General features: G+C 40.4%; 1 protein-coding gene across 1 annotated transcript; it reads left to right on the top strand.

Moving 5' to 3' along the window:
* Positions 1-10,457: 10,457 nt before the first annotated feature.
* Positions 10,458-12,170, top strand: LOC144699578 (inward rectifier potassium channel 16-like). Its single transcript, XM_078570617.1, has one exon. The coding sequence runs from the start codon at positions 10,502-10,504 to the stop codon at positions 11,717-11,719; it is 1,218 nt and encodes a 405-aa protein (XP_078426743.1). The 5' UTR covers positions 10,458-10,501; the 3' UTR covers positions 11,720-12,170.
* The last annotated feature ends 2,762 nt before the right edge of the window (positions 12,171-14,932 follow it).

Raw genomic sequence — 14,932 nt, 5'->3', positions numbered from 1 at the left:
GAGAGGAAAAGATAAGTAGATTTAAAAAGCGTGCAGCCTAATTAAGTAGAAAAAAATTGGCACAGGCTGTAAACAGCTGGTCCTTTGAATTATTTAACCAAATCCAAGCCATGTTTAATTATCAGTTTGAAACATGTCATTACAAATATTTACCACAGCAAAACGAGAGCACAGTACAAGCATTTCAAATGGAGACCATGTAGTACCATTTTGTGATGTTCTCTATAATATTCAACTTACCATGCGTTTTTCTTATTTGCTATTCAGAAGGCTCTGAGGATTACCAGAGATTTCTATAGAAGCATTTACTGATTCAGATGTTTCTCTTTGTACCTTGATTAGCAGAGTGTGAACAACTGTTTAGGGCTGTGTTAATATTATAATTGATGTCACTGAAGTTGATTTATAATGAGAAAGCACGCTGATTATACAGTAGTAATGTGGTCAGAACTGATCTTGTTATCTGCATTTAAAATGTTAAAATTCAGGAGAATATCTGATTATAGCATGAGCCTGTCTTAAATTGAATCATTGAGTGATGACTATGATGAAAGGTATTATCAGTATTTTCCAGTTGTAAATGGCTGCAGTTGATTTGCCTAATCCTTCTTCGCAACCTCTGATGTGTATCCAAATAGGTGATAGCATTCCTTTATCCAGTTAGGTGCCACTTCAGAGAACGCAAAGCTTATGCCTTCAGGCAATGCCTCCTGGAGGCACACAGGCATTTTGAATTACATAGAGTTTACAGCACCAAAATGGGCCATTCGGCCCAGCTTGTCCATACTGGCATTTATGCTTCACATGAGCCACCTCCCACATCTAGCTTTATCAGCATGATCTGCTATTCTTTTCTCCCTCGTGTGTTTATCTAGTTTAAATGCACCTACTTCAACTACTCCTTGTGATAGTGAGTTGTGCAACCTGAGTTCAGTTGTGAGCCTAAATACAGATGCATTGCCACTAGGATTTAAGCAATAAAAAGTTGTCTCTCGGGGTAGCATTACATGCAAACCTCCAGTTGTTGCCCTCAGAGCACAATGCCAGTGAAACATGAGGAACGAGACCAGACTACCCAGGAGCAAACTCCAAGGGTGCAGATGGCAGGACCTCCCAGCAAGGGTCAAGCTACCATGAGACAGTGGCCACCTCAGAGCCTTTTGTAAAGCATGGGCAGCCACTGGCTTCTCTTGAACCTGGTGCTCAAGTGGAACCTAATAGAAGCTCAAATGTAGGGAAAACAAAAAAAAAAGCATGTGTAGCTACCCAGGAAAAGCAAAGTGTTAGGAAAGAGTAACTCTCCTAATTTTCTTCGAAATCGTGCCATGGGATCTTTTATGTCCATCTGAGAGGGCAGATGGGGCCTTGGTTTAACATCTCACCCAAAGGATGACACCTCCAGCAGCGCAGCGCTGCATCTGCACTGCACTGGAGCGTCAGCTTTGATTTTTGTCCTCAAGCCCTGGAGTGGGACTTGAAGCCAGAAACCTGTAACTCAGAGGCCATCGAGCCACGGCATGGGGCTGAAGAGCAATTGAACAAAACCAATGAGATACCTCCGGTGATATATTAATGATTAGATAAAAGTTATTCTTTCCACAGGATAGTTGACATGTTGAACAAATTCCCAGCATTGATTCAGGGCCAGTTATCACCTTTTAAAAGGAGTTAAGTTGATATTTGTGGAGAAGTAGGATAGAGTGTTTTAAAGATAGTTAACAGAATGATATGACTTTTTTTAAAAAAAAGGAAAGTCAGAGATAATAAATGAATGTTGCCTAAAGTAGGAACTCGACAGGTAGTGTGGGAGATAGTCCAGATTAGAATAATGATACGTAGACTTTGGTTAGAATGGATGCAATGGACCATGTATCCTTTCTTTCCTTATAGTGTTCTTATGTGTAAGGATACAAAAGGCTTCATTATGTGTTACAGATGTTCCCTGTCTTTAGCTCGTAATGCATATAAGTTATAGATACAGTTAAGTGACAAAATAAAATATGTAATGAGAATTGCTACATTTTGTCAAGTGTAAAAGTGCCCATGGAGCATGACTGGTTGGAGTGTCACTAGGATCATAGCTTGAGCCCTGATGCTTTTATTTATGCGCCTGCTGAAAATCCATTGAAAACTTTGATGATGTTAAGTGATTCAGCACCATGGGATGCTGAAGTAGTAGGAGACTTGCCTCTCAGTTTAAAGAAAGTGTCCAATGTACACTTTCGAACTTTCGGAGCAGCAAACTTCTTGATCCAGTGAGTGGTTAGAATATGGAACTTGCTATACAAAAGAGCGGTTAAGGCAACAGCACAGATGCATTTAAGGGGAAGCTAGATAAACTCATGAAGGTAAAAGGACTAGGTTATTCTGACACAGTTAGATGAAGAAGGGTGGGAGGAGGCTTGTCAGAAAGACCAGCATAGAGCAATGGGCTGAATGGCCTGTTCCTCTGCTGTATGTTCCAAGTAACTCAAAAGCTAGATAGTTTGGTGCGAACATGATGGCTGGCACCCTCTAAGCAATGAACAAGATAAGGTCAAAATGAAATGCCCACTTAAAATGCTAAGTATAAAATGCTCTTCATTTAGTTCCATTCCCGATACCATGAACAAAACAAGACATTAAACCAGAAAGTTTATTCTTCACTGGCCTTTTGCTAAGTCACACTAATTCTCACCTTCCCTGCACAGGCGACCAACCAAGTTGGTGCAGAGAGGGAAATAATAACTAAACAACATGTCTTCTTTTATTAAAAAATGCAAGTAATGAAAAGTGTGCAAACACTGACCACGGGGACAGTATCTTTCATTTGCATGCAGCACTTGGCTCAGTTTGGAAATCAAGGAAGTGCTACATGTAGTCTCAGCACTATCACAATGCCTCATCATTTCTGCCACTGTGACAAGTTACTGTAAATAACTTCTTCTATACATTTGAAATAAATATGCCAGAGTCTTGGGAGTCGGTCAGGAGCTGTCTCTACTAGGAATGTTAAAGGTGAGGGCCCCTCCTTTGTCTGTAGTAAGGCTTGTTTTTGCCAGGGTTCACGTTCCATTGCTGCCCTTAAATTTCAAGCAGTTGCTGCGGACCAAATAAATCATACAGCCCTTTTCAGATCAATAAAGTTTTTACCTGCATTCCTTGGCATCCTTTGACATATTCACTTCAGTCCAGGCATTAAATATTGTTAAGATGTCAGCAAAACTTTAGGAGAAGAGACAAGTCATCATTTTATTTGATGAACTCTTGAACCAGATTAGGTAACTCTTTCTCTGAAGGTTTGTGTCTTTGTGAACCCTTGTAAATATGCTGTTGTGCAAAGACTTATCTCCAGTGGAATCATCGTCCTTACAAGCAAAGGTCAAGTGTTTTGATGTTTTTGTTTGTTAGGTGACAAACGGGTATGATTTAATTTAAATCACTATCAACCCAAAGAGGTGCAAATGTGAATTAATGTCTACTGGAAGATTAATTATGGCATAACAAGCTTACATGGGCAGTTTCCATTGTAACTGTGAACATGGGAATTTAGAATGGAGGAAGTTGACAGCAAATGCGCATAAACATAAAAGTAAAATTCAACCTCAGCAAGAGGTGCAAAACAGATAGTAGTGGACTGGAGGCCGATTATACACCCACTTTTTAATCAGAGGGGTAAATCAGACAGGGTGTACAACAGGCAGCTGATCCACCAGCACATGTTTCGGCCTCCTCTAAGTTTAATTTTGGTCCCCAACATATTAATGTATTGCATGGACAGAGATATTTGGACTTCATATTATGCTTTGGAGTTAAATACAAAATGGGATGGCAATGTCAGGAGAAACATCTTTACAGAGCGTGGTTAGAATGTGACACTTGCTACTGCATAGAATAGTTGAAGCAAAGAGCATAGATGTATTTAGGGGGAGGCTAGATAATTATATTAAGGGATAAAGGAATTAAAGGTTCTGTCGGTTGAGTTAGGTAAAGGAGGGTGGGAGGAGACTCGTGTGGAGTATAAACACTGACATAGACCAGTTGGGCCAAATGGTCTGTTTCTGTGCTATAAATTATACATAACTTGAGAAGTTGAGTTAGTAGGAGCATAGGCTTTTACCTCCAGTATGGATTGACTTGATGGGGTTCCAAAATTGAGGTACTGCAGGGGAATGCTACAAGTTTACTTCAGCAGTTTCCATTACAAATGTGGACAAAGGAATTTATATTGGGGAAAGTTCACAAAAGGAACTAAGGCTTTATAGACAGGAAATGTTCAAGGACATAAGATTTTAACATGTTGTAGATAAATGATCTCAAGTCCTAATGCACTTGATTAAAGTACAGTCTGTGAGGATGTACTTACATAATCTGGCAGTTTACTAACCTCCAACATCGCTCCCATCTTTGGCTTTATAAATAATTTAATTTTTGGGCCTTAAAGGGAGAAAGGAATTTAGATCTTTCCAGATCATCCAGCTCATAGGATCCCTGAAAGACTATTAAAGGAATAGACATTGTTTTGATCGAGTCTAACCTTCACTTGAGGAATGAGGGCTGGCACATTCAGGCTCTGTAACTCAACTTTCCCTTATTCACAAATGTTTGTGTTATTCAAATGTTTAAACTGAGCCTACGAATGATTCAAACATTTTCAATCTGCATTTTGTTTCTAATTCTAGTGTTTAAGATAGGTTTTTGTTTCATACTCACACAGATCCCTGCTACTTAAATAGAGCTAGGTGCAAATTATGGAGCGGATGCTGGGAATTCTGTGGTGATTAACTCACCCTCTGACACCCCAAAGTCTGTCCACCATCTGCAAGGCACAGGTCGGGAGTGTGCTGGGATACTCTCCACTTGTCTGGATGAGTGCAGCTCCCACAACACACAAGAAGCTTGACACTATCCAGAACAATCGCTTGATTGGCACCCCATCCACCATTTTAAACATTGACTCCCTCCACCGCCGATGCACAGGGGCAGCATCTACAATGCACTGCAGCAACTCATCAAACTTCTTTCGACTGCACCTTTGAAACCCATGATCTTTCCTCCCAGAAGGACAAGGGCAGGGAACACCACCGTCTGCAAGTGCCCTTCCAAGCCACACACTATCCTGACTTGAAACTATGGAATGGTTCCTTCACTGTCACTGGGTCAAAAACCTGGAAGCCCTACCCTAACAGGACTGTGACTGTACACTAAATTGACTGCAGCTTCAAAATGAGGGCTCATCATCACCTTCTCAAGGGCCAGTATGGGCAATAAAACGTTGGCCTCGCCAACGACACACAGCCCATAAATGAATAAAGAAGAATAAAAAATCATCATTCATGTGTCTAACATGATAAAGAATTACTAATCAGAGTCTATCTGATGCCTACTAAATTTGTAGTGTTGTCGTACTTCCGTAAGTTGGTCTGGAAGTAGTGGGAAAAGGGAAAATATTCTGAACGCATTTTTCACCTGGACTGCACTTTGGTGCTCAATTCTTCATTCACCAATAGTACTTTGTAACATATATCAGGCATTAGAACACTTAGGTAGTGCTGGGAACAAACTAAGCTACTTAAGTAATATTAAAATAAAAGCTAAATTCTGTAGATACCGAAGATGTGAAATAAAAACAGGAAGTGCTGGAGAAAGGTCAGCTGACAGCATCTGTGGAGAAAGAAACAGAGCTAACATTTCAAGCCCAATATGACTCTTCTTTAGAACTCTCTCTCCCCAATGCTGTCAGACCTGCTGAGTTTTCCCAGCACTTTCTTTTTTTATCACTTAAATAATATCCTAACCTATTGATGAACTATTTGCAGAGTTCAAAATTCCAGCCTTGAACATACAAAACCCCTTGCCGCTTTCACAATATGCACATGTGGGTTAATCACAATGTTACAACAACAACTTGTACTTATATAGCATCTTTAACATAGTAAAATGTCCCATGGTGATTCATTATCAAACTAAATTGACACAGAGCCCCATAAGGAGATATTAGGAAAAGTACAAAAGGTAAGTCAAAGTAGTAGGTTTTGAGGAATGTCTCAAAGGAAGAGAGAGAGAGGTAAACAGATGGAGAGGATTTGGGAAGAAATGAGAGAATAGGCTTAGGTGCCTGAAGGCATGTCTACCAGTGGTGGAGTGATTAAAATAGGGGATGCGCAAGAGGTCAGAATTGGAGCAGCACAGAGATCTCAAAGGGTTGATGGGTTAGAGGAGGTTACAAAGGTACAAGGGTAGGGAGCGGTGAGATCATGATATGGGTGAGAATTTTAAAATCGAGATGTTTCCAGAATGGGAGCCCAAGTTAGCAAACACAGTGTTCCTGGTTGAACTTGATTAGAGCCAATATGCTGCAGGAATGATATTCTGTGCATTTTTGGTATAAAGCACAACATTAGAGAATAAGGGAAACGTACAGACCTGTGCTAAACTCCTTGTTTCCAGTTGTCTAAAATGGCACTGGAATAATATCATCTTACCCTTTAATTTGGGCCACTGCAGAAAGGGTAATGCAATCACCAAAGGGTTAATAGGCCATCTGTGTTCAACGGGATGTCATTTTCTGGAAAAGTAGCTCTCAAATCCAGTTTTATGACCTTAAAAAGTACAACTTCTGAATGCCCCGCTCATGCTAAAGAATGCTGAGAAACCTGTCCTCCCTCAAAAACGTTTATGCATCTGTCATTTTCAAATGTCCAATGATTAAATGAGTGCTGAAGGCTTTGAAAGGCTTCAGTGCATTCATAAGAATACAATTCTGGGGATAAAGACTTTTTTATTCATAACGCTATCCCATGTCCCAATGCTGCAGAAAGCTTCTTAGCATCAGAGTGACAAAATATTTCAGTCATGTGATTAAAAAATGGACATTTTCCCTTGCCTTAAAATGCTGTTTGCACTTTACAATTCATGATTTTCAGCTTATTTTACCAGGTTAAGATAATCAAGGTTTTGAATTCCACATCATTGGACTGTGCGCCCATGTTTTATCCCTCTACTTTAAGTTGATATTCACACTCTATTCTCTTGGAATACGTCTGTTTCTATGCATTTCCACCATTTTGAGTAGGGAGTTTCTGTTTTGGGACTGCTTATTTGGTGGATATGATAGAAGTGAGGAATCTAGGTTCACAGGAGGTGCTGCAGAGTGCTGATGGGATCAGATGGAGCCTTAATTGTGGTTTGGCTCCACATAGAATTTCTCATTAAGATAAATGGTGTTGCACTGGGCAGGAATCTGCCTCAAGGGAGTTAGAATGTGCATTCATTTCATGAAACATTCCAATGGAGGTCCACTGTCCTAAAGGAGTTCTTTTACAATGAGCTAAAAATTCCTGCATGCAAATACAGACTGAATCCCAAGACTCCCTATATGGCATCAGCAACAAAGAGCCCACCATTATCTTCACAGCAACGAGGGATGGAAACCTATCTTTAAAAATGCTCAAAGCAAATCCGCTTTCCACAGCAACTGAACAAAGTTGGTTTTTTTTTCTGACCCAACACTATCAATCCAAATTGGACCTAGATTTGAATTGGGTTGGCATTGCGCCCACTAAAAATAGCTGACAACACTCTGACAAATCGGGAATAAAATGACCTGAAGGTCAATGTCAGTATTGTCCACACCCTGTGACTTGTTTTCTGTCATCTCCATGAGTAAAATAACAAAAGAAACATGTAATGTTACATTGCTGCATAGTGCTAGCTGTTCTTGGCAGTTTAGTCATGAATATAGTGGTGACTGACTGGTTGCATTTCTGCTCTCTGGCAAACTGGCCAACTGTTTTTTTAAGTGCATGTCCTGTGTTTTTCAAATTCCTATTGCTTAAGGTAGTTTCTGTGTACATTTACCTCAGTGGAGTGGGGATAGCCTGAATGAATATACCTATACTTACCTTCTCTCTTCTCTTAGGTAGTCCCTTGGGATCAAGGATGACTTGCTTCCACTCCGGTTCGATGGGGTCTGAGATAACTGATAAGCCCAATGCACAATCTGCAGACCCTGCCACATGCTGGGTGGATGGTTTTTGGAGGGTTGGGTAGATGGGTTGTTTGGAGGTTTGAGCACTCCCTGCGACACTTCAACTTCATCTCTGCACGCTCCCAACAAGGTTCCTCAATTTTTTTCGGTGCCTTCCCGAATGAGCCTTCTCTATTTTGGTCAGTCACAAGCTAGGATCTCCCATGAGTTGATGGGTATGTTTGACTCCTTCCAGGATGCTTTGAGGACATCCCTAAAGTGTTTCTGCTATCCTCCTATAGTCTCCTGCAATGATTGAGTTCTATGTAGAGCAGTTGTTTGGTTTCAGGGTGTCACTGGTAAGGGCAGCATTTATTACCCACCCCTAATTTTCGCTTAACTGATAGCTTGCTCAGCCATTTCATGTGGCAGTTATGAGTCAAGCCCATTGCTGTGTGCCTGGAGCCAGATTATAGACCAGACTGGGAAGGAGAGCACTTTTCCTTCCTTAAAGAGAATTTATAATAATCCAGTAGTTACATGGTAACTACTATTGAAACTAGCTTTTTAATTCCAGATTTATTTATTAACTTATTTCAAATTCTCCAGCTACCATGGGGTGAGATTTGAACTCATGTCCCTGCTTTGTTAGCTCAGGTCTCTGGATTACTAGCCTAATAATGTAATCACTCTTCTACCATTCTGTAATGACTCGACGGAGCAGACAAGTTTCAACAAGAAACAGCTAAACTTTATTATATAGAGCTTTTTAGGTGCTACACGCTCGATCAGGACTCTTGTCAGGAAGCCCCACCCCGCCTTAGCGGTGCTGAGGGGTCACTGGTCGGAGCCTTAACAGAACATCACGTGATGCCTGAGAGGCAGCAGGAGGGTCTATACCCTCAGTTACCACACATTCCCTTGCAGTTGCTTGGCTAAGCGCATATACGTATTTATCAGGCAACCATCAATGTGATATTATCCATAAGACCGCTGCTGTATACACTACACATCATTTACACCGGGCAGTCATGGCGAATAAATTATAATGTGTATTTAGTGTGTTAAATATACTTCCCCACAGCTTGTTTTAATGATTAAAAATGAGGGGAGGGGCGTTGGGGAGAAGTGCAGTGTGGGGGCTGGCTGCAGGTGTAAAACCATTTAACCACAAAAAGGTGCTTCACATCTTCTGGGTCTTAACTTAATCTGCCTCACAGGAAGTAACTCCTATGGTAAGTGAACTCCAACTTGTGAAACAATTAATTTCTAAACAGTTGCAAAACTTCCAAACATGCCAGTGACGCAAATGTAAAGGTTGATGCTACAAGTTGTTTAAAATGTGAAGCAGCCCTTATGGTGTAAACATTGAAAAACAAATCTTTTTATTGTGGAATCATAAAATGCTAGAACAAAATAGCACAGGAGGAGGCCATCTGGCTCAACATCTCTCTGTGGTTGGTCTTTCTCTTTGAAAGGAAGAAATTGTATATAGTGTTATATAATTGTATATAGTATTATATAATTGTATATAGTGTTATATAATTGTATATAGTATTATATAATTGTATATAGCCTCCTCAGGATGTTTCAAGCTACTTCACATCCAATGAATAACATTTTGAAAGGTAGTCACTGTTTCACACACTTGAACACAGCAAGATCCCGCAAAGAATAAATTAGATGAGGGCTCATACAATCTATTTTGGTGATATTGACTAAGGGAGGAACGTCGACCAGAAGAATACCCTGCTTTTATTTGCAGAGTACCGTGGGGGCAATTGCATCCAAACAGGGCTCAGTTAACACTTTGTTTACAAGACAGGACCTCTGACAGTACAGTGCAGCTCAGCATTGCATTTTAAGTGATGACTTTGGTGCTTAAATCACGGTGTGCGCCCTGAACTGTCAACCTACTGGATCAGAGAAAATGCTTCAACTGAGTCAGGCTAACAGGACTTTTATCATAATTGAGAAACCCCAAGTTGCAGTTTCTGTTACTTGCTAATCATAAGAAAGCTGTTAGATATCAATGTTTGATGCCTGGTGTTCTCCTAGAAAGTGTAGCACATCATCTAATTAGATAACCAATTGTCTCTCTCTAATGGAGGGAGATGCCTGGTGGTTTGTGGACTCTGGCCAATTACCAGCTTGTACCTTGTAGAATAGTTTCCCTTACACCATGGAGTATTGGTAAGAATCATTGGCATTTTTCTACTTGCATGGTTTTATCGTTCTGATTTAAGAACATATTTGTAAACAGGGATCCCCTCCCCTTTCATTATAGGACGCCATTTTCCAATAATGCTATTCTCCTATGGCCCATAAAAGGCATGTTGTAACATTGGTCACTGTGTAATCCTATCAAAAATCAATATGTGCAGGCTGATGATTAAACTGACATTTCTCATCTTGTTCCTCTAGGCCAATGTGTTTGCTGGAAGAGACATTTACCTTTTAGAACAAATTAATTAGAAAGCTCAAACTTCCTGAAGATAACCTGCAACTAACTGTGAGTGAGTCAGAAGACTAACCTTAACAGAAGAATTTAAAATGAATTTCATCAATTTGAATTACCAAACTGTGAGTTCTGAAGAAGATCGCAAGAAGTTTTTAAAAAATGGTTGCTATATGCAAGTCAACAAAAGGAGATACAGGAAACGGTTTCTCCGCAAAGATGGAAACTGCAACATCCATTTTAAACGTACTTTTGGAGAATGGGAAAGTTACTTTTCCGATATCTTCACTACACTCATAGATCTCAAATGGAGACAAATGTTTCTGATCTTCTCCTTGTCCTATATATTGTCATGGCTGTTTTTTGGCTTTGTTTACTGGGTCACGGCAGTTATCCATGGAGACTTACAAACTGCGGAAGAAGATCGAACACCCTGCGTTGCGGAAGTCCACAGCTTCACTGCAGCTTTCCTGTTCTCCATTGAAACACAAACGACTATCGGCTATGGATCTCGCTTTGTGACAGAAGAGTGCCCTTTTGCTGTTTCCGTAGTCACTTCCCAATCAGTGATAAGCTGTTTAATTAACACCTTTATCATTGGCGTTGTAGTGGCCAAAATGTCAAAGGCTAGAAAGAGAGCTCAGACAATTAGGTTCAGCAACAATGCAGTGATAGCTGAAAGAAATGGGAAACTATGCATGTTGTGGCGTATCGGAGATTTCCGGGAAAGTCACATCATTGAAGGCACTGTTAGAGCTCAATTACTCCAATTTAAGGAGTACGATGACAATAAATTGTCCATGGAACACCAGGACTTGCACATAGACACAGGCAATATCATCCTTATTAGTCCTGTCACCATTGTACATGAAATAAATGAAGACAGTCCGCTCTATGACCTTAGCAAGAAAGACTTAGCTGAAGGTGACTTTGAAATCATAGTTACATTTGTCTATTCTGAGGACTCAACGGGAAATACTCATCAGTCTCGGAGCTCGTACACACCGTTGGAGATCCTATGGGGTCACCGCTTTAATGAAGTTCTCAAAGACAAGCCAACTTACTATAAAGTTAACTACTCCCAGTTTCATAAAACCCAAGAAGTAACGACACCAGAATGTAGTGCCAAAGCGTTGTATTCCACGCCAGAACACAGCATCAATGTGCTCACCGTGGCTGGATTGGACAGCGACGAGGGAAAGTGTGAGAGCACAGTCATTCCAAGTAACAATGGAAAGCATGGTGAAGAACAATATGTGTACCAAAAGCCTGCATTTGTATTCAGAAGCCTATCCATGGAGTCAGAACTATGATTGTTGCCTTACTATTACCACTGCCCTTTTTGAACATTGCAGTAGGGTTAAAAAGGGGGAAATTTGTTATTCAAGAATAGAGTGAATGAAAACGCCATGTGCCTCCTAACACTTCTACAATTCTGATTTATGATTAACACAGGAAGCATCCAAAAATGTGGATTAGTAGATAGACCGAGGCAGCAAGTGGAATGACTTCCTTCCTCTGTATCATCACATGCATTAGTTATAATGATGAACCCTACCAAAGTAAACCATGACATTCTGTCATTCTCAAAATTTTTACCTTCATCTTTTGTTGCACAATAAATAGGAGGCAAATAATCAATACTTCAAAAGCGGGTCACTGCTAGAATCACAGAATTTGGACGAGAACACGCATTCTTTCAGCGCTATGGGTGCTATTCTATGCGCACACACCTCTGATGCTGACCGCGATAGATGCCATTTTGGTGAGGGCAGGCAAAGAGCCAGGATTATGCAGAGTATAGGCCAATTGTGAGGTCAATGAGCATGTAATGCTGATTGGATGCCATTGCTGCCATTTTGGGGCTCAGTGCCTCACTAGGCCCTCCCTTTAAGCACACATGCATTCAAAAGCAGGAAGGAAACCTAGTCAGCACTATTTAAAAAGATAATCAACTCCTTTTAGGTTAATTACTGATTGATTTCTATTGGCTGTTGCTGCAATTTTAGACACGTTTAGTGGTTTCCAGAGTTTTTAAAATACATGAAGATGACAGGGATTGGTATAGCATGTGCTGAAGAACTTTGGCCTGACTTCATGAGTTCTGCACAAACCACTTGCTCTCAGACATGCGTGTAATAGTTTGCATTCCCCTTTGCCTGCAGCATGACAGGGAGAATGAACAGGTGTGGCACAGAGCAGGGCAATCTGATGGAAGAGGGAGGAGGAGCATTGAGTGAAAGCCTCTCAACAGATGGTTACATCCAGTCAGGGTGTTTAGGGAGCACTTCTCCTAGCTCAGTGAGGAACTGTGCATCAGACTTCTCTGCTGCACTAAGAAGATGCTTTTTGAAAGCTGCTGCAGCCAAAGCTGCAACCTCAGACTCGGGCTAGGATGGCATTGCCAGTGACGCTGAACAAGAGCACAGGCATGAACGTCTGTGCTAAAAGCAAAATACTGCAGATGCTGGAAATCTGAAATAAAGACAGAAAAACTCAGCAGGTCTGACAGCATCTGTGGAGAGAGAAACAGAGTTAACGTTCCGAGCCCGTATGACCCTTCTTCAGAACCTTCCTTCTTATATTATTTATGAACTTCTATGTGTCTGGCTCCTTTGTGACTGAAGCAGGCGATATTTTCAACATTTCCCAGTTTGCTGTCCAAAGTTGTATAAAAGTAGATAGCACAAGAGAGGTGGGCAGGTGGAACAATAGGAAGAAACACCGAAGGCCACATTGAAATAGTTCAGTATTAACCTCAATACCTGGGAAAACACAGCCACTGACAAATCATGATGGCAGCAAGTTGGTTTGAATGACTTTCAGGTTGCGAGACTTGGCTGCCTAGCATGCAAGATATCTCACCGACCAGCCTTGCCTGGCTTTCAATGTGAAATATGCAGCCGTTTGTGTGCTTTCAGGACCAGGCTGTTCCCCTACCTGTGCACCCGGAGCAACACAAACTCACCGGTCAATTTGAAGGTGGATCGAATTGCTGTATGTAGAAGCAATAGTGCAGTATGCAAAACCTACCAGAAACACAAGCACCAGATGGAACTTTTCCTTGCCTTTTCCTTGCCAACAGCAGCCCCAATGCCAAGCTTCTACAACTAAACCTTCATGGAATGACAGTACCAACATTGAAGCCTGGGATTATTTCAATCCCATTTCTGGTATTTTCAAGATGGATGATTGTCTCCTCCAGAAAGCAAATTGAGACAGCTAAGGTGACACAATAAAGAGAATCAAAAATATCCTCACCAGCTACACTAAAGCTTAATGGAAATGGAATGGTAGTGAACTACACAACAGACTCTTACCTCTGGGTTTCTATACATTCCAGATTGATAGTCTCTTCCGCTGATTATGAAATGTATTGAGACCGCTTCATTCCTGTTTGTAGTGGGCATGGACCAACAACACAAAACTGTGACTAATTTGTCAATTGCACTTGTAACATTGGGAAATGAAATAGAAAATTCCACACTAGTGTCTGAAAAAGCGCTATCCCAATTTGGAATCTAATCTGCTGCAGAATTGTCAAAGCTTTATCTAAATTAAATTATGCTTCATCTCACTTGGAAGTGTTGATGCCGACACAAGCTAACTGAAAAGTAGATAAGACATTGTTTTCCTACTAGTAGCATCCCTCATTTTTAAGCTGTGCAAAACATATTTATTTTAACTCTAACAGATGACCAATATTTCCATGCTTGTATAAGTAGAATATGCAATGACAATAGAGGATTATGTAGGTTTTTCCACTTGAATAAAATGTGATGGCTCATGAATGATGATGCCACTGATGAATTTTTATGTGTCTTTCAATGATGAATTAAACTGCGTATTTTCCCCCATTGTCACCTATATTAAAAACGAAGGTTCAGAATTTGAATAAGATTACTGATGGTCGGGGTGGGTCTGAAAGGGTTAACTAAAGGGTCCAATTTTTCAGCAGGCTATTTCAAAACCACTTCGTGATGTCAATCAGACGTTTCTGATCCAATCAAATCTTCACTGAGTCCTAATTTTCGTTCCTAACATTGGTCCCTATTCACAGCCTTTTCTTTTGTGCCAGTTTGCTAAAGTGCTGTGTTTTTTCCCATGATTGTTCTGCAGTTTCCCACAAAAATCTTCTATCAGTGGTCACTTTACAAAAAAAAGCGTTGGAAAACTGGGTTTTATCTTTAGCTTTGCTAGTGAAGCTTTAGTCAACCCAGTGCACTTGTTCCAGCTATAGGCGAATTCAAGTTAGAAGCAACCTTTTGAAAAAAGTCATCCTGACCTGTTAAAAAGAATGTAATATATATCTCTCTACAACAAGATGCCAAAACTGTGTGTAAAACATCTGTTCAACATTTTCTGTGAACTTGCTAAGCAACTAATATTCAGTGTAGATTTTTTTGATGTTTGAAATAAGAATGAAGCTTAAACAAATTCCACAAATGTTAGTCATTACATTTTTCCCTCCTAAATTGTAAATTATGATTTACTTAAGGTGCTTTGAACAATACAGATTCTTGTCA

The sequence above is a fragment of the Cetorhinus maximus genome, chromosome 24 (assembly GCF_964194155.1).
Source record: "Cetorhinus maximus chromosome 24, sCetMax3.hap1.1, whole genome shotgun sequence".
Taxonomy (NCBI): Eukaryota; Metazoa; Chordata; class Chondrichthyes; order Lamniformes; family Cetorhinidae; genus Cetorhinus; species Cetorhinus maximus.
Note: the sequence above shows the minus strand (reverse complement) of the source record. Positions and strands in the feature narration are given on the sequence as shown.